At 43.6% G+C, this 22,851-nt stretch overlaps 2 protein-coding genes across 4 annotated transcripts in view; one reads left to right on the plus strand and one right to left on the minus strand.

Annotated features, from left to right (window-relative positions):
- The window catches only part of HPS4 (HPS4 biogenesis of lysosomal organelles complex 3 subunit 2), a 97,354-nt gene extending 94,962 nt beyond the window's left edge, over positions 1 to 2,392 (minus strand). For both annotated transcript variants that reach the window (XM_033954345.1, XM_033954344.1), the window contains exon 1: positions 2,219 to 2,392. The gene's annotated coding sequence lies outside the window, so the exon portion shown is untranslated. The remainder of the gene's footprint in view (positions 1 to 2,218) is intronic.
- A 12-nt stretch (positions 2,393 to 2,404) lies between these two features.
- SRRD (SRR1 domain containing) overlaps positions 2,405 to 22,851 on the plus strand; it is a 38,793-nt gene continuing 18,346 nt past the window's right edge. For both annotated transcript variants that reach the window (XM_033954347.1, XM_033954348.1), the window contains exons 1-5: positions 2,405 to 2,508; positions 3,823 to 3,993; positions 8,705 to 8,745; positions 10,573 to 10,838; positions 21,288 to 21,386. In XM_033954347.1, coding sequence (XP_033810238.1) covers positions 3,827 to 3,993; positions 8,705 to 8,745; positions 10,573 to 10,838; positions 21,288 to 21,386 — 573 coding nt within the window. In that variant the 5' untranslated portion in view covers positions 2,405 to 2,508; positions 3,823 to 3,826. The remainder of the gene's footprint in view (positions 2,509 to 3,822; positions 3,994 to 8,704; positions 8,746 to 10,572; positions 10,839 to 21,287; positions 21,387 to 22,851) is intronic.

The following is a 22,851-nucleotide window of genomic DNA, read 5'->3' on the forward strand; positions in this document are numbered from 1 at the left end:
GTCTGGGACTTCCATGGAAAGTATAGCCCATACATGGAGGATTCTTTCTTTTTCCCTGCCAGAGATTCCATTTTCTCTAGGAACAGAGGCCTCAGTGCACAACGCTGCAACAGCAAAGTAAAAAGTACCATGGTGGGAGCAACTGTTCTTGACCAGGTGATGCTCAACATGAATAGCATGCAAATTACTGGAAATTACAGCAGCCCTGGTATAATGGAGAGGAACTGTGCATGAACTAGGCATAGCTCCTCCTCCTGTCTGCAGCCACCATTTTCTTTCCGTCTGTCCAGATGATGGCGGCTCAGGAGCCGCGATCAGCGTTTTGTTTTTTAAGAAGGGCACAAATGATGTGCTTTTGCAGAACACACACAACAGCTGTGCCTATAAAAAAAAACCCAAACTGTCCACAACTGAGCCAGTAGCCCCTGCTCTCTCAGCTGGCCCCAAGAAAAGTTTGGGGTTGTTTTTGGGGTTTTTTTAAATGGACACTGCTGTTGTGCGTTTGTTGTGGTGTTTGAGTGGTGTTCCGCAAGGGTCAGTACTCGGACCGCTGCTGTTTAATGTATTTATAAACAATTTAGAAGCAGGGATGAAGTGCGAAGTAATAAAATTCTCAGACGACACTAAACTATTTAATGGAGTCGCGACAAAAGAGGACCTGAATAACTAGAAGAGTGGGCGACGAGATGGCAGATGAAGTTTAATGTAGAAAAATGTAAAGTCTTGCATGTAGGAAACAGAACCCCAAAGTACAGCTATATGATGGAAGGACTGGTAATGGGTGAAAGTACCCAAGAAAAGGACTTGGGGGTAACAGTGGACAAGACAATGAAACCATCGGCAAGGTGCGCAGCGGCCTCTAAGAAGGCGAATAGAATGCTAGGTATTATCAAGAAAGGTTTTACAACCAAAACGAAAGAAGTTATCCTGCCTTTGTATCGAGTGATGGTGCGCCCGCATCTGGAGTACTGCGTCCAATATTGGTCGCCATACCTTAAGAAGGATCTGGCGTTTCTCGAGAGGGTTCAGAAAAGAGCAACACGATTGATAAAAGGTATGGAAAACCTTTCATACGCTGAAAGATTAGAGAAACTGGGGCTCTTTTCCCTGGAAAAGCGGAGGCTGAGGGAACATGATAGAGACTTACAAGATCATGAAGGGCATAGAGAAAGTGGAGAGGGACAAATTCGTCAAACTTCCGAAAACTATAAAAACGAGAGGACATTTGGAAAAATTAAGAGGGGACAGATTCAGAACCAATGCTAGAAAGTTCTTCTTCACCCAAAGGGTGGTGGACACCTGGAATGCGCTTCCAGAGGGCGTGATAGGACAGAGTACGGTTTGGGGGTTCAAGAAGGGATTGGATGATTTCCTGAAGGAAAAGGGGATAGAAGGGTATAGATAGAGGATTACTATCCAGGTCCTGGACCTGATGAGCCACCGCGTGAGTGGACTGCTGGGCACAATGGACCTCTGGTCTGACCCAGCAGAGGCACTACTTATGTTCTTATGTTGTGTGCCTCACACAACAACACATGCAGGACACCTACCAGCAGGTCCAGATGTGCCAGAACATTTTATCCCATAAAAGCAGGGGCATTCCCTTTTGTGCATCACAAGAAGTGCTCATTCACCCGCTCCCCTTTTACAAAGCTGTGTTAGGCTTGTTTGGTTTTTTTTGTTATCGCCGGCCACAGCGGAGTTAGCTCCATCGCTCACAGGAATTCTACGATTGTCAGAGCCATACCGCCATGGTTGGTGATAAAATAAAGCCTAGTGTGTTTTAGTAAAAGGAGTCCTTAACTACGATGCATTTGGATAGGGTTCTCGGCGGCTATTATGAGGATCAGCAGCAGAAACCATGGAGAATCCTTTCATACATCAAGAAGAGATCTTTAGGCTGCCACAGAAAGCTTTTGTACATCAGGGGGGGTCCGAGACCTGGAGAATTAATAACTTCCCCCCCCCCCACAAAAAATAAGAGAACCAATTATGATTGGGGGCAGAGAGACCTTAAAGAAAACTTCTTAAGCCCAAAGATAATGAAGGGGGAGAGTAAAGATTGGCTGGGTTAAGCCTGGAGGAGAGCTGGGACCGGAAAGGAGAAACAAATTTGGGGGGGGAGAGACAAGTTGCCCCCCCTGCTTTTTTAGGCTCAGCAACAAAGGAATCGGCATGAACACCTTTGGCCAAAGCAGTGTCTGCCAATTTTGCAAACCTGAGTCAGTGGCGCCTCTCCCCGGCTCTTGCTCTTTGCTGGCGAGGCCCCCGTTGGCTGGGGGGGGGGGGGACCGCTGAGCTTCGCTGGGCGGGGTGGCGATCCGGCTTTACCCCCTCGCCTGCCTGCCGGATCCGCCTTCCTTTGGACGCGCCAGCCACGCCGGAAACAGGAAACTGCGTCAGAGGGGGGGGAGGGGCGGTGGATGGAGGAGCAGGGGCTGCGGCTGGCGAGCTGAGAAGGGACAACACGAATTGAAGAGTGGCTTAGGGAGGGGGGGAGAATGCTAGGTACGAGGAGGGAGAGATGCTGGACCACGGGAGGGGGGGGAGGAGGAGGAGGGAAGCCGTGAACGACAGGGAGGAGAGACCCTGGAACAGAGCCAACTTTTCCAAAATGATTGGGAATGACCTCTTCCTGGACACAGCTGAGGAGTTCTCCTCGCTATTGGACTGCTCAAGCACCCACAGAGCTGGCTCCTATGTCCCAAACCACGGGGGTGAGGAGGGTGGAGAGGCTGGACCAGGGAGGTAAAGGGAATGGGACTTGTATACACTCCCCCCCTGCGTATTCGCGGGAGTTAGGGGCAGAGCCGGCTCGCGAATAATATTCGGACCTGTTCTGCCCCTAACCCCGCTTCCTCTGGCTATTTTAAGCCCTGAAAGCCCCCCCCCCCCAAATAAGCTTTACCTGGTAGTCTAACAGGTTTTCGGGACAGGAGCGATCTTCCTACGCTCCTGCCCCGTGCAGATCGCTCACAGGAAATGGCTGCCTTGAGCTCCCTGTAGTCTCTCGAGCCTTTTCCTGTGAGCGATCTGCACGGGGCAGGAGCGTGGGAAGATCGCTCCTGTCCCAAAAATCTGCTAGTACACCAGGTAAGGCTTAAGGGAGGGGGGTTTACAGGGCTTAAAATAGCCTGAAAAATGAAAATGTATTTTTTTATTTAAAACCGCAAATAAGTGAATCCGTAGATATGGAATTTGCGAATACGGAGGGGGAAGTGTATTGCTTTTTTTGTGATTGTATATTCAAAGTGGTTTACATATACAGTACTCTGAAATTTGCGAGCGTGAATTTTGAAAAACCGCAGGGCAGCTGGAGCGCTGGTGGGTGAAGAAAATCACTCGCGGTCTGCGCCGACCACTTCTTCCTGTAATAAAGTCAGGCTACATCAATCAGGAGCTGCTTTGGCACGCAGCTTCTGAATTGGTGTAGCCCAACTTTACGACAGGAAGAGGCGGTCGGAGCAAACCGCGAATAAGTGAGGCTGCAATTTGCGAACGGCAAATTCGCGAGGGAACACTGTATAAAGGTACTTTTTTGTACCGGGGCAAGGGCTCTAATCAGAAGAATCCCCTTCCCTTTTCTTGACTTTATTGTAGTTCTCCCCTCATCCCTCATGTCTTTTGTTTGTCATTGTGTGTTTTTTTGAATTTGTTTTTATTTAAATTGTACATCGCTTAGAAAAAAAGATAAGCGATTGATCAAATACATATTAAACTTGAAACTCGGAGGTCACAAGGAGCAGCGTGGGATTTGAACCCACAACCTCAGGGTATTGGTCGGGATTGGACATGGCTTATTTCGTTGTTTGTGTCTCGCAGGAGGATGGAAGGCTGTCCTTGGCAAACCGTGAGTAGCAAGAAGGGTACCAAGAAGCGAATAAATAAAATCAGGACTGAGATTGGTGGAGAGGGAACCACCAGCTGGGAGAGTGGCTGCCAAGACAACGAGGTAGACTGTGGAAAAATAAAGCTGAAAATTCAGCAAGCCAAGTGAGTTCAGCTAATAAAACACAAATCCAAGCACTAGGAAAACTACGATGTTTCAGTAACTCCAGAAACAAAACAGCAGATAGGGGGCTTGAAATACCACCACCGGGTGGTGTGGACAGATTTATTCTTTCATTACTGTTGAAAATCAGGGGAATCCCAGGCTCGCATTTGTGGAGGGTGGTTTTCATGCACAAACAGAGGACTTTTTTCAAAGCTTGAGAGTATTTTCTTGTTGAAGTACCTTCAATTGTTCTGTCAGGTGGTGTCTCTGCTGTATATAGGCTGCTAGGGGAAGTAAAAAAAAAAAAAGGGCATGGCATTTTCAAAAAGATTCATACTGCTGTCACCATTTCACAAACTAGCAGACGCAAAGTCTGTGTGGTGCTTTTAATGTGTTTACTCGTACATAGATTTTCAAAGAGACACTAAGATCCGGATTCTCTATAGGGCGCTGGTATCAGCGGCCACCTGAAAAGTGGCTGCAAATCGTGTGTCGATCACACGACGGCACCCTATAGAGAATCGCACATCCATGAAAGGTAGGAAATGTAGGCCTGGTGCCTATCTGTGTTGTGAATTACGCCTATATAGGTGCTTTATGGTACCTAATGCCACTTCCAGAAATAGCCACGCTCTTAGTGGTGTTAAGTGCTATAGTAGGTGCTTTAATTTTACTGTTTTATTTCTATTTTAAACAGCATTTCTCAATTAACTTAGAGTAGGGTAAGTTTCAGTGTTGTTCATAGAATATCCCCCTAAAACTTGTTTCTGAACATTTGAATATTGGTATTAAAGTGTGACCATTAAAAGCACGGGTGTACTGTACAACTGGGTGTCAGGTCAAAAGCGCGCCAGGACAAAGGCGTGCACAGACAATTGAGCGCAGCGTGGAGGTGCGCCCTACAGAAAATTACTGTTTTTATGGCTCTGACGGGGGGGGGGGGGGTGTGTGGGGGGGGAACCCCCCCACTTTACTTAATAGAGATCGCGCCACGTTGTAGGGGGTTGTAACCCCCCACATTTTACTGAAAACTTCACTTTTTCCCTGTTTTTAGGGAAAAAGTTAAGTTTACAGTCAAATGTGGAGGCTTACAACCCCCCAAACCCCCCACAATGCCAGCGCGATCTCTATTAAGTAAACTGGGGGGGGCTCCCCAACAAACCCCCCCCCCCCCGTCGGAGCCCCTAAAAACTGTAATTTTCTGTCGGCGCGCGCCTTTGTCTTTCGCAGGGTTGTCTATGAACCGTACAACTGTGTTAGCTGTTTAAAAGTTTCTTCCCATAAGGCAAAACCTTTCCTAGTGCCCTTAACCTTACTGGGGGACTTTTGTGATGAACATAAAGTGTAACCTAATTAGAAAACATAAGCAAAAGCTACTACCACGCTGAAAGGCGTACGCAGCGCTGTACATTTTGGACATTTATAGATAGTCCCTGCTCGGAAGAGCTTACAGTCTTAACTTTGACAGATAGACATGACATATAGGGTTGGGGATGCAGAACCCAAGGTGAGAGGAGTTAACAGTCGGAAGCACGCTCAAAGAGGCAGGCTTTTAACTGGGCCTTGAACACTGCCAGAGACAAATGGAAAAGTTACTGATATAAAAACAAAACCAGGACTGGTGCAAGGGTTATTAGGTAGCATCAAACTTCCTATCTGAGCACACTACCCTGCCCTTGTCCACGCTTTCGTAACCTCACGCTTAGATTACTGCAGTCTACTTCTAACTGGTCTCCTGCAGTGTCGCCTCTCTCCTTTACAATCTAACTCATCTTCTACCAACCTCGCTATGCTCATGTCCCACCCTCTCCTTAAGTCACTTCACTGGCTCCCTATCTGCCATCGCATCCAGTTCAAGCTCCTATTGCTGACCTACAAGCGTGTTCGTTCTGCTGCCCTTCAATCTCTCTCCTCGCTTCTCTGTTCTTATACATCTCCCAGAGAACTCCATTCCTCAGATAAGCTGCTCTTAGCTTACCCTTTTCTTCCACTGCCAATTTCATACTTCGTTCCTTTCATCTAACTGCCCCTTATACCGGGAGTAAATTGCCTGAGTTTGTCCACCACACCCCTTCCCTTGTTTAAAAGCAGACTGAAAACCCACCTTTTTGATATAGCCTTCAATCCTTAACCCTACTCCTCTGCCCTCCAACCCAGCCAGAAGATTAACCGTTCCCCTTAACTGTATCCATGCCATCCTGTTTGGCTGTCTGTTTAGATTGTAAGCTCTTTCGAGCATGGACTATCTTCGTGAATCTGTACAGAGCTGCATACGTCTGGTAGCGCTGTAAAAATAATTCATAGTAGTAGTAATGTGAAGAGTTTCAGTTTTTGGGAAGCAGAGCTGAGATTCTGATGTCATAATGCCTCATTTCACCAATAAGAGCCAACCTCATCAGTGATGTCACAATGGCATGATTGTCCTGTACTTTCCTCTGCCTTCCAACCCAACCAGCAGATTAACCTTTCCCTTAACTGTATCCATGACATCCTGTTTGTCTGTCTTGGCTGTTTAGATTGTAAGCTCTTTTGAGCAGGGACTGTTTTCTTCTTTGTGACTCTGTGCAGCGCTGCGTGCGTCTGGTAGCGCTATAAAAATAATTCATAGTAGTACCCTGGACAAACTTTTCTGCATTGCACTCCCATCCCTATTAACTTTAGACCCATTTGGACCTGCAACAATCATCATCATATGTTAAATTTAGAAGTCTATTAAAAACTTAACTTTTCGGATTGGCATACTCTTAATTGCTTTTTTCCAATTGGGATATTTAGTATGGTGATCCGTCAATTGAGCACAGGACAAAAATGCTCTGATGAAGATGCATGACAATCACGTCGCCAATGGTCCTGCCGCTTTAGACCCATTACATTAGCTCAGTGTGGGGCAGGGGAAACTCCCCCCACTACATGTACAAGTCCTCGCTCTCCCATTGGGAGGGGTGTGTCGGGGGAACCCCCACAACACTGAAAAATTCCCGACCTCCGAAAACTTAACGGAAAACGGAAGTTTTAAGTGTACTTGGTGGGGGGGGGTTCACCTCTCCAAACCACCCCCCAGTGGGAGCGCGAGGCCTTCTACATGTCCCTCACAGCAGTAACGTTACTGGTTTAAAGTGGCGGAACCGGCGGCACGCATACACCCTGCGCGCAATTGTTGCCACACCAGTGTCTGGCGCTTTAGTTATGGAACCATTTAGTATCTAAACTAAACTAAACTAAACCTTAGGTTTGTATACCGCACCATCTCCGCGTGCGCAGAGCTCGGCACGGTTTACAGAGGTTGAGAGGAAAGGAACTACAAAGAAAGGGTATAGGAGAGGGACTGAGGAGATAGAGGGGGACAGGATACTAGAGCACGGGAGGTGATTAGATTTTTGAAAAGAGCCAAGTTTTCAAGTGTTTGCGGAAGGATTGGAAGGAGCTAGAATTTCTGAGTGGGGATGAAAGGTTGTTCCAGAGTTCTGTGGTTCTAAAGGGGAGGGATGTTCCAAGTTTTCCTGCGCGGGATATACCTTTTATAGAAGGGAAAGATAGTATCCTATTGGTGCGACTGTTGGGGGAGAGATTTGCAGTTGCTGCTTTTATAATTCTATTTTAAGTTTTCTAATCTTTTTTTCTATGTTAATTAGAATTTATTCTGTAATTCATTATTATTATTATTTTTGTATTTTTACTTTCCTATTTTTTTTTTTGTTTAATACTTTGTAAACCACTATGATGATGTATTGAGCATCCCTCCTTCCAGAACAATCTGGGTAAGTGGGCAGTTTAAAAACTGCTCACACTCTCTGCTGGTTCTAGTTGCTCCTGTTATATCTTTGACTTTCTGGAATGGCCTCAGTTGTCTCAGCAGCCTAAGTTTAGACTAGCGGCCTCTAAGAGGGACGTTCTGTAAATGGCGCCATACCGGTGCCTACGTTAATTGGGAAACGCCATTTGAAATAGCAAGAAACATCAAATTTAAAGCACCTACTGGCGCCATAATCACGCCTCTGGAGGCGCCTACCAGTGCCTAACGCCACTATAGGTGTGGTTAACGCCGGATTTGGTATTAGATGCCGTAAAGCACCTATGTAGGAGTGATTCATGGCAAAGATAGGCACCAGAAATGTAGGCCTTAAAAGCCCTGGCCTACATTTCCGGCGCCTATCTTTTTTGGAGGTGCAAATCTCTTAAGTGGCGCTGTCGTGTGACTGACACGCAGTTAGCGGCTGCTTTTTAGGTGAACGCTGATATCGACACCGTTTAGAGAATCTGGGCCTAAATGTGTACAGGTGACAAAAATCGGGAAGAATGCCGAGCTACATTGGCTTCAATTTTGACCATAGCTGGTTTGTGGCATTCCCAGCACCCCCCAAAGTTGCTGCCTAAGCAACTGTCTAATGGCTGGGCCGGCACTGAACAAGGAGCTCCCCATGCCATCTACTCCTGCAGACATCATCTGCCTCTTCAGTTATTTGCTAGAAGACTGTTTAGTAGCTTTTTATTTGAACAGATTGTTGATTTCTTTTTTTTGCTGGAGGCCAGCTAGGTTTTGTTTTTATTTAAACCATTTATAAATGTCAAAAGAAATAACATGATTACAAAGCCTTAAGGTTGCACATAATAAGTCAATAATAATCCATGTTGAAAAAAAAGATTGTCCTTAAAACACTTTTGTATCGGATTAAAACTTAAGATGATCATGCTCTGTTTTGATTTTAACAGGGAAGAACTGACAACATCTACATTTTGGTACTTTTGTCAAAGTAAGTGAAACCACATATTCCAGAGGCTTGTGATTCAGTGGCTGCTCAGAACATTTTCCAATCCTGGCTTGGACAGCAGAGCGTATTTTAGGCCTTATTTAATAAAGATTTCTTTTCCTTGGGCACAGAATGGTGAAAAGTTCATAATTAAATGCCAGGCACTTAAATCTGTTCTTTGTATTCAGCAAACTACTTGGATAATGAGCAGAAACCACCTCTGGCTCTACAGGGGAGTGTGTAGTGCAGTGGTTAAAGCTACAGCCTCAGCACCCTGGGGTTGTGGGTTCAAACCCACGCTGCTCCTTGTGACCCTGGGCAAGTCACTTAATCTCCCCCCACCCCCCCATTGCCCCAGGTATATTAGATAGATTGTGAGCCCGCCAGGACAGACAGGGAAAAATGCTTGAGTACCTGAATAAATTCACATAAACCATTCTGAGCTCCCCTGGGAGAACAGTTTAGAAAATTGAATAAATAAATAGTGAGAAAAGTTTCAGCCTCTGATGACCAGAGCTGGCATTGTGACATCATAATGCCTCATTCCACCAATAGGAGCCAACCTCATCAGTGATGTCACAATGGCTTGATTGTCCTAGACTTGGCTCTTTTTTTTACTACATTTTGATTTCTAGAGTGGCGCAGTGGTTAAAGCTCCAGCCTCAGCACCCTGAGGTTATGGGTTCAAACCCACGCTGCTCCTTGTGATCCTGGGCAAGTCACTTAATCCCCCCATTGCCCCAGGTACATTAGGTAGATTGTGAGCCCACCGGGACAGAGAGGGATAACTGCTTGAGTACCTGAATAAATTAATGTAAACTGTTCTGAGCTCCCCTGGGAGAATGGTATAGAAAATTGAAGAAATAAATAAATTATATTTATCTTTACACATAGAATTCCTATGAGCATCAGAGCTGTTACCACCGCGCTACGGTTTTGTAAAAGGGGGGAGGGGCAATGATGTGCTTTTTCTAAGGCGCACTAACTGATTTAGCATGGCTAACGATCAGAGCATGATAAATGCCAAGATGCCCGTTATATTCCTAAGGGGGTCTTAGTACTTAGTGCACATGAAATGAGTTAGTAAAAGGACCCCTTACTGGGGCCGTAATCCTCTGATGATGCTGAACATCAGTGGCTTCTATGACATGCAGCAAAAATGTTTTTCATGTTTTTGCGTGCATTCTAGCGCCCGCGTATTTGAAATATTTTCAGCAAGCTTTGATGTCTGCTTTACGTCAGATGATATTAACTATTCTGCTTATCATGATGCATTAACTAGGTGGCAAAAACAAGAAGAAAAAAAAACTGCAGATACCACGTACAAAGTCTTTATTGAAGAAAATACAATGTAGCAGAACTAATAATGGTTCTCATATATGGAGACACAGGACAACACTCCTTCCTCAGGGGTCCAGGATGTAATGGTGCTAAAGCTGGACAGGAGCATTACGTTAGAAGTCTTTCATGGATTACAAGCACCATTACATCCTGGACCCCTGAGGAAGGAGTGTTTTCCGAAACACGGACCTTGAGAACCATTATTAAGATTGCTACATTGTACTTTCTCCAATAAAGACTTTGTACCTTGTATATCGTATCTGCGGTTTTTTTTCTTGTTTTTGTTGTTTGACCCTTCACTGCAGATTTCTTGGAATGTATCTGTAACATCTTTTAATCATTGTAAACCGCATAGATCTTCACGGTCCTGCGGTATATAAACTGTTATTATTATTCTTTTGTTTAACTAGAAGGCATACATTCTCTTTCTGCTAATTCAAAATTGTCAGCTGTTTTGAGGGTTTTAATATATATGATCTCTATATTCAGGACTTATCGAGGACTGCTTCAGCAAATTCGTTGAGCAAATAAAAGAAAAACCAAGCTTCCGCGTTGAAGATATCCGCCCAGGAGAAGAACCTTCATCTACACCTCTGCACCAGCAAGATACGCAGTTGGTGCCTGAGCCCGGAGAAGGGGCACTTGGCAGCAGGCATGAGTTTAACTGTGTGTGTTACGGAGTGGGAAGGTTTTCATCGTGTATAACATCACGATACCAGCTGGCTCTTTTACTTCTGCTCCTGGAAAAGTTACAGGTAAAACCATGGCAGCAATCCCTTCTCCTACCTCATGAAATCTCTACTGGCGGTGCGTTTACCTGTCTAGAACTAATCCCAGGGCTCTGTGTTCATGCAGCAGTACTTGCTTGCCCTGCCCTGAAGGGGCCACTTCTAAGAGTGAAAGAGAAGGCACTTCAATCTCCACTGTCTGTCCGGTCTTTACCCTCTTTGCTGAGATGGCCTGATTAGGTTGTAAACTGAAAAAACACCATGAACATTTTCTCTCGCACCAAGCAGCATCATGGGGTAAAGACCTAGAACAATTGCTTTCGCCCACTACTTATGAGGAATTTAGGAAACATCTGAAAACACACCTGTTCCTAAAGTATCTAGACAACTGATCCTCTCTTCTCTCTCCCTTCTATAGCGATTAACTTGTTCTATTGATCAGTCTCTCCTCAAAAATGGATTTCCTGTCCTATTAACCCTCTTTCTTCCTCCCCTCTTAAAGTCAATCAATTTGTACCTTTGCTTAATCTTTGTAAACCGCATAGAACTTCACGGTATTGCGGTATATAAGCTGTTATTATTATTATTAGTTACCACGCTAATTTGGACACTGGAAATTAGACTGAGACTGCCAACCCATTTCAGATTTAGATAAAACCATTTCAGATTTAGATAAAACCCTACTTCCCTATTATGTTTGAATTAAAAAAATGTCGCAAGACATTTCCCCAAAACACATCTTATTTCATTAGAAATTTTGCTTTGAAAATATCTAAAGGAAATTTGGGGACTTCCAAACTCAGATTCTTTACCTATTTCAAATTGTTATTATATCCCACAAAAGAAAAAAAATAGGCTTAGAGAAAGGTGTGGATCAACTGGCATCGACGGATCTAAACCTTCCTGAATTTTTAGAAGGTTCGCTTGATACAAAATCGGCTCACCCTATTAATTACCTGTTTTAATGAGATGGATAAGAGTTTAATTATGAAAACATATTTCCAGAATAAGCAAGCAAAATTCTGTGGTGATATAGTACAAATATTTCCTGCTGTGGCCAGGTCCACCCAGATGAAAAGAAAGTTATTTCTTTCATTAAAATCTAGAGTACTGGCTATTGGTGCCACATTTTATTTAAAATTTCCTTGCAAATGTCTAGTGCAATTGCAGGGTAAAGAACAGGGGTCTCAAAGTCCCTCCTTGAGGGCCGCAATCCAGTCGGGTTTTCAGGATTTCCCCAATGAATATACATTGAAAGCAGTGCATGCACATAGATTTCATGCATATTCATTGGGGAAATCCTGAAAATCCGACTGGATTGCGGCCCTCAAGGAGGGACTTTGAGACCCCTGGTAAAGAATATATTTTCTGGGATTCAATTCAATTGGAAAGTTTCTTAAATATGAAAGAACAACATAAGATTTAATATCTGATTCTTACTGAGGAAAAATAGCTGAGGTAACACCTAAATATTTAGAAGAGGTTTTTTTCCCCTTTTCAGGTTTATTTTTTGGCTGGTTATAAAGTTCATGTTTTGTTCCTGTATAGGGGAATTACTGTTTTTTTGTTTTCCTGTATTAAAATTTTGTGTTTAAGGTAGCCCTCTCTTAATGTGGGCTAGATGGAAATAGTTTATGATGTGAAGACCTTTTTCTGATTTTATTAAGATTGAAAATTTCCATTCCTTACTGTTCTGGATGTTGAACTGTTGTAAAAATTATAAATTAAAAAAAAAAGTCACGAGACGTCAGTGTTGCCTTAAACTGGCAGCATTCTGCTAGTCATTTCTATCACTTAGGGGTGTGTGGCGCGGTGGTTGAAGCTACCGCCTCAGCACCCTGGGGTTGTGGGTTCAAAACCCCGCGCTGCTCCTTGTGACCCTGGGCAAGTCACTTAATCCTCCATAGCCCCAGGTACGTTAGATAGATTGTGAGCCCACCGGGACAGATAGGGAAAATGCTTGAGTATCTGATTGTAAAACCGCTTAGAAAACCTTGATAGGCGGTATATAAAATCCTAATAAACTTAAACTTAAACTTATCAAGCCGCGCTAGCAGGGTTAGCGTGTCAGACATTTCATCATGCGCTAACCCCCTGCGGCCAGCTAAAAACTAACGCCCGCAGCTTGATAAAAGGACCCCTTTGGTTAGCCTTGTTTCTACCACTTCATTTTACATCCCTCTCCAGCTTGAAACACCGTTCTCCAACTTTAGGAGAATAAAGAATGGAACAAGAAAACTTTTATCTTTGAGGATAAGGCTGAGGAGTTAGTTGTACCTCCATCCTCCCTAGAGTTGGAAAGGACCTGCAGGTTTGTAGAAGCCGGTTCTGCTGGTTGTGGCCCTTCATTTCTGTTTCCTTGGGAGGACTTAAAAGCACATCTTGCAAAGCTAGAAAGGAACTTGTCTACAGCCTCCTGTTTCCCTTAGCAGATACTTTTCAGTCCAGAGTTCATTTCATCAATGAAGGGATTACTGTCCTGGGATTTATATAGCAATCTTCAAAATGAAAGGTATTCTGCTTACAGGAGGACTAGTATTGGACAGGTGTTTTTGGCATCATCGATTTATCAGAAATAACTCAGTTTGCCAAATAATATTACAAATCACTACGATTTTGGAATATTATAATATGACTTTCCTGTGATTTTTAAATTAACTGTATCGCAAAAACTCACAGGCTTTACACCAGTGGTTCCCAACCCTGTCCTGGAGGACCACCAGACCAATCGGGTTTTCAGGCTAGCCCTAATGAATATGCATGGCTCAGCTTTGCATGCCTCTCGCTTCCATTATATGCAAATCTCTCTCATGCATATTCATTAGGGCTAGCCTGAAAACCCGATTGGCCTGGTGGTCCTCCAAGACAGGGTTGGGAACCACTGCTTTACACAATTCAACAACAGTGTCTATACAAATGTGCACCATATTATTCAAAACCAGTGAAAAGGATTCAGGTCCCAATTCCTGCCCCATACTTTCTCTGTCTCTGTCATTTGCAAGTCAGGTACCTGGGGACACATCTTAAAGACCAGAAACCATCTTTCAAATATGTCCGTCTTTTATTATGAGTTTCACATATTTATACGAATCAGGTTTGCCAGCATGTGATGGCATGTGACGTAAGGTCACATGAAACTTTAAACACATCAGCATTTTTCCTATCTAGAGATTGAAGTCCAAAAGGTAAGAAAAAGCCTTGACCAGCAGAGCTTCTTAACTAAAGCTGTCTGTAAATACGGCTTAACAAAACAATTGAATTCACTTCACATTATCTCTGTTTAAACATTACCTGTCTTCAAAGAAGGGAAAGATAAACAGGGCCTACCTTTGCATCTTTAAACAACATATGCCTAAGGACACTTACTAAAGTTCTGATACGTGTCCCTTCAAATCCCCTCTTACGACATGTAAATGACGTCACAAATACACAGCATGAGCTGGAAGGGAGTGATACCTTAGGTATGTCTCTCAAGGAGGGGTCTTTTAGGAGCTGTAATACGAATAACACAGTACATGAGCAGTCAAGATAAGAGTGCAAATAATAAGAGATTATGCATTCAACTAAAGTGCTGATCCCAAAAATTAGATAAATCAGAGTTACATTTGAACTCAGCAAAGAGGTCTGCTAATTTCTGAATGTCCATAGGAGGACCTATATTGTCAGAAAGAAAAGTACAACAGCATAAAGTACTGAGGAGAATTTTTCAGCTAGAATCCTAGCTAGGGCCATACGATTTTGAGAACCATCTGAGAAGTGGAGCCTAATTGATCAGTAATACTTTGCAAGGCGTCCCTAGAATAGTTCACAAAGCGTTGCTGATTATAATAATTTTAACTAATCCGATCAACATTCTTATTAATAGTAATAAAGGGAATAAGGAACTCAAACCCAGCCTTAACCTGAGCTCGGGCCTTAAATTCATCTGGGACCCCTCTTGGGACCCCTATAGCATCTATGTATACATCTGATCAGATTTATATCAAGACAAATAAAAGGAAAAACCATGTGAATAGGAAGGATGCCTTTCAGAAAAATATGCAGGAGCATGGTAACCTTAACTAAAGTGCACTGGCCTATCCACTGGCTGGGTAGCTTAACAGGGAGCCAAAAGTCTCCATAAAGCCAGTAAATATCAAATCTAATGTAGTACCAATGGGGCATACCTATGAGCCAAGACAGAACAATAACCTGGGGGTAAATTACCTACAAAACTACTCTGTGTCAGATTAGAAACATGACATGTGTAATTGCCCTTATAGATGGTAACGGCAATATCAAGCTTTTGTTGTCCTGGCAACAAAGGGTATTTAGAACACTACAGTGCACAAAGAGGATAGGTAAATAACCCAAAAAGGCATGGTTGGATACCAGGAGGGAGGTCCAGATGTACGGTTCCTAGATGGGGTCTAGCTTGAGCACATATGTAACAATTACTCTTATTATGTTGATCAGCAGTGAATTTCATCCATTCTAACCAAAGGTTACGTTCTGAAAACCCTACCTCAACAGCCACAATATCTTCAAAAGTGGGATTGGCAATAGCCATCATGTCAGTAAGTTTATTGAATGTAGGGGCCAGTGGGTTAGCATTTTTTGGGGCCCCCACAAAATGGCGGGAGAAGATGAGTGGAGGTAGATAGATCCCATAAGAAAACTGATGATAGCTAGACCCACCCTTAAACCTCATGTCCATAATGTACATACCTTCATCAGTAGGTCTAGGGTTGTCAATAGTAAGAGAAAGCTTAATAATTTGTGCAGGAACACTTTTCCTATAACAGTGTCCAACCTTATGAAGGGTCATACAAGTAAGCAGTGATTTACCATTTTGGTCCACTGTTTTTCAGAGTATTTTCTAGTTTATAAACCCAGTCAGTATTAATATTCCACCCTACCACTCCCCAGAATGCACACTTAACCCCCAACGTGAGTCAGTAACATATACATATATGTCCTTAGTTTTAGGAATCTCTGAGGACCAATGGCACAGCCTTGGGATATCAATTGATGAACAGTCCACAATGTCACAATACTCAAAGGAGAAGGTGGCAACTTGTACACTGCTGAAATTATACCAAAGGGTAGCATACTATCGGTCTTTTCTGGATTCCAATTAAAGGACAGCCTTTGCGAGGGAGTAGTCCAGCTTGACATCGTGTTCGCAAAGAGGTGTCGGGGGTGCTGTTTACAGCAGGAGTGTCATTTACAGATGGGTATGGGCAGAAAGTGTCGTGGACCCAGAACACATCATCCCTGTAGACCCAGTGAAAAGGATTCATACAGGGAGAAAAACTAGCAGCAGCAGTGCCAGTAAGAGAATGATAAAGTTGGTAGAATGCTGCAATGAGATCATCATGTTGTTCCACTGGAGGAGGTGAAATCTGCGCAGGGAAGACTTGCTTCTGGGGTTTTAGGTTAACCCTCTTCAAGCGACTTGCGTGGATCCAAACAGGAAACTCCTCAGTGAGTGCAGCGGGCCTGGTCACAGCGATCACAGTAGTGGGAAGGCCAAAGGGGAAATCTGTCTGCTTCCGATCCTTGGAAAGCTGCTGGATAATCACCAGGCTGGAAAAAATGGGTAGGAATCTGTGGAGAGAAAGGAGAAGTGCAAGACACGTTTCTTTGAACAAGCCCTAATATTTCAATTAGCTTTTGGACGTATTCCTCCTGTATCAAGGGAAAATCTACCCATGGGGCGGGGAAAGGTCATCCCGTGAGAACCTCAAAGGGAGAGCAGCCAGATGTCTGTGCATACAGAAAGAGATACTTGAAAAGAAATGCTTGAAAAGCATTCCAAATATCATTCAGCAGCTGTACTCCAATGTGATCCAAATAAGAGATAGAAAACAAGAGAAACCATGTTGCCTGTACTGAATGTGGCAACATGCAACAATACCAATTCATTCACTTAGCATAGCTATTGCAAAAGAGAGACAATACTCAGTTACTTAAGGTTCTTAATTGAACAATCCAAAAGGATATGTTTTTATCGTGCTGCATATAACTATTATGCACCTCAGAGAGACCATACTGATGTACTGAATGTATTCAGAAATGTATATTGAATGGATCATATGTAGGGAACACCACGAAATAAATGCTGTATAAAGTAAAACTTTTTTCTTAAACATATAACCCTTAACTAAACTATATTCAGAATATAAAAGCTAAAAGTAAAAGAACATTGCGCAGTTAGGCTAGTAAGAAGTGGAAAAAGAGCTCTAGAAATGGCCAATATTATGTATCCTGGGGTACCCACTAAACTAAGACAAGTAGACATGACACAGACAAAACATAAAGTTTTTTAAGCGTGGAGCTATTACTCCATCTGTCAAGTGTGCAGGGCTGAATTTAACTCTGCAAATAAACACATTGATATAAAAAAAACCAAAACAACAAATAATGTATATCATAACCATCTCATATTTGAAAAAAGGCATAAAGCTAATGTCTCTTTGGAGCGTCTCTATCTCTGCAGTGATAAAGAGGACCCATGGAAAACACTAGAAATATCTGTGCCAAAATGGATCTGGGATGGCTATGTATAAATCCGGAAAAAACCATTTTAAATTAGCAACATCCTAATTTCAGCTAAAACAATAGAAAGGAATTGTATTTTCCAATTTATTTTCAATTCACAACCGTGCCAGCTGTAATTATTGAGCTATATATCTCTGTATCAAGGAGCAAAAGGTCAAGAATGAAAATATCACTAGCAAGAAGTTAAAATGTCGAGCGAGCACTACGATAACCAATACCATGATATTGGGCAATGAATAAGGGAGAGCTAGCAGCTGGTATCCAGGGTTTCCCCTCTTTGCACCAAAGTCCGTCCAGAAGGGCGGCTTTGGGCACCTGCCAAATACCAGGCATCAAATTCAGAGGAGGGGGTGGTAACAAAGGACTGAAGCTGTGAAAAAAGAGAGGAAGAGAATCCTGTTCACCCTTGAGACCCAGAAGCCTATTTAAAAGAAGGGCTTGGACATCGTGAAAAGTATGAAGGGTAATGGGGTGACCTAGGATCAAAGAAGTAACCATCTCTACCACCATAGCACAAGCAGCCAGGGCTTTCTTGAACAGGAGTGACTATAAAAAAAGGCAACAGAGCGTAATTTACCGCCATGTTCTCCCTTCATGGTGTTACAATAGTCCCAAACAAAGAGATAAAACATGTGGGCATAAGCAGGGAAACCCAAACTTGAGCTAGAAACCAAAGCACATCTTAAATGTCCAACATTTCATAAGTCCATCTGATAAGAGCAGTCATTTCAGAAACCAGGGTCTGTCTCAAAATCTGGTCATAGAAGGAACAAGCAGAGATCCATTGGCGGCAGTGACCAATCATAGCAAGAAAAGTAAGCATGTCTTTCTTGGTAGCTGGGCGGGGCAGACACAGAATAGCAGCAGTGCAGAAAGTGCAGATTTTCCTCTGACCATGAGACAGGACAAAACCCAGGTATTTCACTTCAGATGTACACCAGTGCAGTTTATTTCATGACACCTTGTGACCACACACAGACAATCATTATAAAAGGTACAAACTATCAGCCTGACAGGTCTCTAGAATTATGGAACACAAAAGTTGTACAAAATGAGAATAGGACCATGAGGGGCAGTGCATGACTTGTAGAATAGCCCGAAGGACATTCCACACTAGGTATTCTGTTGCTTAAAGGTGAAGGCAAAAAAAAAAAAGCTGAAAAGCCTCACCAAAGGGACTAAAAATAAAACATTCTTTAGGAAAATGACAGAAAAAAAATCATTGGCTGCCGGTGGAATGGTGGAAGAAACATAAGTGCAATGAGAATTACCAAAACATTAACAGCCCGAAAATCTAGGACGAAACGAGGAATGCCATGAGCTTTGACAACAAGAGCGATGGGCGTATTATAAGAAGAGATGGTGGTTTTGATAATGCCGGAGAAAAGTCAAGAGACGAGCAGTGGAATCTCACCTTACTGCTTTATAAAACCAAGAATGAGTAACTTCAAAGAAGCACTATAGGGGGTCAGTGGAAGCCCAAACAGAGAAGTCTGGGGGAAGGGACAAAAACATTCATGCACAGACCCTGATAATGAAAGCAAAGAACAGATTAGCTTTGCTCTGCACAAGAAAGAAAACCTTTAAAACGGAATTTTTTCTTTTTCTTGTTTCTCTTTTTTTTATGATCCAGCACAGAACACAAAGAAAGCAGCCGGTAGAAAAAAACGCACAAAATTAGGGCTTGTGTACAAACTACAAGGGAAAGATCTTAGACTGATTCAAACAGCGCTTTCAATTCATTCCACATAACAGCATGTCCTACCTCAGTAGTAAACATTGGTGACACAGAAAGATGGGAGCTGAAGGAAAAATGTCATACACACACACAACCGTACAAGTCTCATTTGTCTAGGAGTAAGTGCCTTTATGACTCATTACAAAACCCAATATAACAATACAAAAATATTCGCTTATCTTACCTTATAAGCGAGGTACAGTAATAAGAGACAATAAAATCTTATACTCTATAAAAAACCTTACAAATGACAGAGTGGGCAGGGGGGTTCTATAAATAATTTCATTCTTTCCGAAAGAATGGCAGCTGCTTATATATATGAGGGGTGCTTACCAAAAGTACCCCGAGATTTTTCCCCAAAAAAAACTCCATAATAGAACCCAAAGCTTGAACTTAAAATAAAGGGTTGGGTACAGGTCACCACTACCCAGTGAGTATTAAAGAACAGAAAAAATTCAGAAATACTCACAAAATACCGGTGATATCATCTGCCCATCGCGGACGTGCCCCCAACTGAAAAGGATTCAGGTCCCAATTCCTGCCCCATACTTTCTCTGTCTCTGTCATTTGCAAGTCAGGTACCTGGGGACACATCTTAAAGACCAGAAACCATCTTTCAAATATGTCCGTCTTTTATTATGAGTTTCACATATTTATACGAATCAGGTTTGCCAGCATGTGATGGCATGTGACGTAAGGTCACATGAAACTTTAAACACATCAGCATTTTTCCTATCTAGAGATTGAAGTCCAAAAGGTAAGAAAAAGCCTTGACCAGCAGAGCTTCTTAACTAAAGCTGTCTGTAAATACGGCTTAACAAAACAATTGAATTCACTTCACATTATCTCTGTTTAAACATTACCTGTCTTCAAAGAAGGGAAAGATAAACAGGGCCTACCTTTGCATCTTTAAACAACATATGCCTAAGGACACTTACTAAAGTTCTGATACGTGTCCCTTCAACCAGCATATACAAATTTTTGTTGTATGTAAAGTTCTCAGATCCGCAAACCTACGTGCTATAATATAGTATCGTAAGCAGAGATCGCTGCCTGGGACCATCATCGCACCGTTGCAGCCCCAGTTTGCCAGCGTCAAGCATCACTATCGCGTATAAATTAAGTTTCAACTTAACTGATGGACGCGGCAGATCTTCGAATTCTGCTTCCTACTGCTTAACAATAATAATCTATTGTGTAATCCCAGTTGTAAACCGTGCCCCCAAACCCTCGACTCGAGTTTCACATAGTGCGTCCTCAGGAGGGCCTAAACTAATGGGTAGCAGGACTACCGCATCGGGACACATTGAAGGCAGTGTGTCCTGATGCGGCAGTCCCGCTACTCATTAGTTTAGACCCTCCTGACGACACGCTGTGTGAAACTCGAGTCGAGGGTTTGGGAGTACGGTTTACAACTGGGATTACACAGTAGATTATTATTGTGTGTTTTTGCGATACAAATAATATTACATAAAGTGTAAGATACAGTATCCTCTCCTAAAGGCTGTGGATTGGGTTATAAAAGAGAAACGAAGCCACACAAATAAAAGTTTATACAAACATAGAAATAGACGGCAGATAAGGGCCACGGCCCATCAAGTCTGCCCACTCCAGTGACCCTCCCTATCTATCTTTGCGGATAGATCCCACATGTCTATCCCATCTGGCCTTAAAATCTGGCACACTGCTGGCCTCAATAACCTGAAGTGGAAGACTATTCCAGCAATCAACCACCCTTTCAGTGAAGAAGAACTTCCTAGTGTCACCGTGCAGTTTCCCGCCCCTGATTTTCCACGAATGTCCCCTTGTTGCCACGGGACCCTTGAAGAAGAAGATGTCTTCTTCCACCTCGATGAGACCCGTGAGATACTTGAATGTCTCGATCATATCTCCCCTCTCTCGACGTTCCTCGAGTGAGTAGAGCTGCAATTTCCCTAACCGCTCCTCGTACGGGAGCTCCTGAAAATTCAAAATACTGTCGTAAGAGAAAGCTGCAGGCCAAAACAGGAAATACCCTGTAACGTGAATGAGTTTCCCAGAATGCAAAGTTTTCCAAACCCACATGGCACCAAGTGTAATTTATTCTTGGCCGTTATTTTCTGAACTCTTGCCTGTTCGCAGAAGCTCGATCCGTGAAGGAGCTATTCCGCAGCATCTGCTCATTTTACCTTTTAACTTTGTGTTTCTCTACGCAGGTTCCAAAGCACCGGTGTCGTGTTTTTGATCCGTTGTTTTCCAGATGGGAAATTGCCATTCTTCAAGCGCTCGGCTTAACTGTCGTCTTTGAAAACGAGGTGCGAGACTGGAGCAAGACCAGACCAATCGCTCTTTTGCAGAAATACGTTTAATCTAAGCAGGAGAGGCTCTCTCCTTAAGAGAGAGTCAGCCTGCTAAAAAGAGAACGTGAAGCTGAGGTGTGGGGAAGGGGGTAGAATATGTTTAAAGACCTGCCACCATACTACTGTCACTATGGGTAACGATTGTGGGAGTGTGTGGTGGTGTTGTCGGAGCAGCAACAAAAGACTGTGGAGAATGGTTCATAGACAACGGCGCGAAAGACAAAAGCGGGCGCCGACAATTGAGCACAGCGCACGCCGCTGCGCCGCTGTAAATTACAGTTTTTAGGGGCTCTGACGGGGGGTTTTGTTGGGGAACCCCCCCAGTTTACTTAATAGACATTGCGCCGGCGTTATGGGGGGTTGCAACCCTCCACATTTTACTGTAAACTGAACTTTTTCCCTAAAAACAGGGAAAATGTGAAGTTTTCAGTAAAATGTGGGAGGTTACAACCCCCCACAACGCGGCACGATGTCTATTAAGTAAAGTGGGGGGGGTTCCTCCCCACGCTCCCTGTCGGAGCCGTAAAAACAGTAATTTAGAGCGGCGCGGCGGCGTGCGCTGCGCTCAATTGTCTGGGCGCGCCTTTGTCCCGGCGTGCTTTTGACCTGACACCGTGGAGAATGATATGTAGGCTTTATTGATAGTTCAATGTAGTGATCCACATAAAAACATCTAGGACCCAATCCACATATGTGGAGTTATTGCAGGACCTGTTTATTAGGACTGATGCATAATCCACGAGTCTCTACTTTAGGACCACAGGGACCCCTGGGAAGATGTTACTGTGGAAACACGGACCGTGTTGGGTCCAAGATCCCAGTGGATTGGGTCCTAGATGTTTTTATGTGGATCACTACATTCAACTATCAATAATGTCGACATCTGAGCATCATTCTCCGCAGAGTCTTTTGTTGCCATTGGACTTTTATTCTGAGGAGTCACCAGGGTCAATTTTTCATTTTGCGGTGGTTGGAGCTACAGCCTCAGCACCCTGAGGTTGTGGGTAGAGAATGACACGGGGAAAAAAATCTGTCCCTGTCACTGCCCTGTCACCGGACCACCGTCCCTTTCATCACCCTGTCCCCCCCGTCCACTTCACCGTCCCATCCCCGCAGCATCCAACCTTCCCTCTCGCCACCTTACCGCCCTTCAGCGGCCCAAGAATCTCCCTCCCTCCCCCTTACCTTCGCGGCACTTTGGAACGCCCTTCCAGAGGCTGTTATAGGGGAAAACACCCTCCAAGGATTCAAGACAAAGTTAGACAAGTTTCTGTTGAACAAGAACGTGCGCTGTTAGGGCTAGTCTCAGTTAGGGTGCTGGTCTTAGACCAGAGGGCCGCCGCGTGAGCGGACTGCTGGGCATGATGGACCACTGGTCTGACTCAGCAGTGGCAATTCTGATGTTCTTATGTTAGAAAAG

This window comes from Geotrypetes seraphini, chromosome 8 (genome assembly GCF_902459505.1).
Source record: "Geotrypetes seraphini chromosome 8, aGeoSer1.1, whole genome shotgun sequence".
Classification (NCBI taxonomy): Eukaryota; Metazoa; Chordata; class Amphibia; order Gymnophiona; family Dermophiidae; genus Geotrypetes; species Geotrypetes seraphini.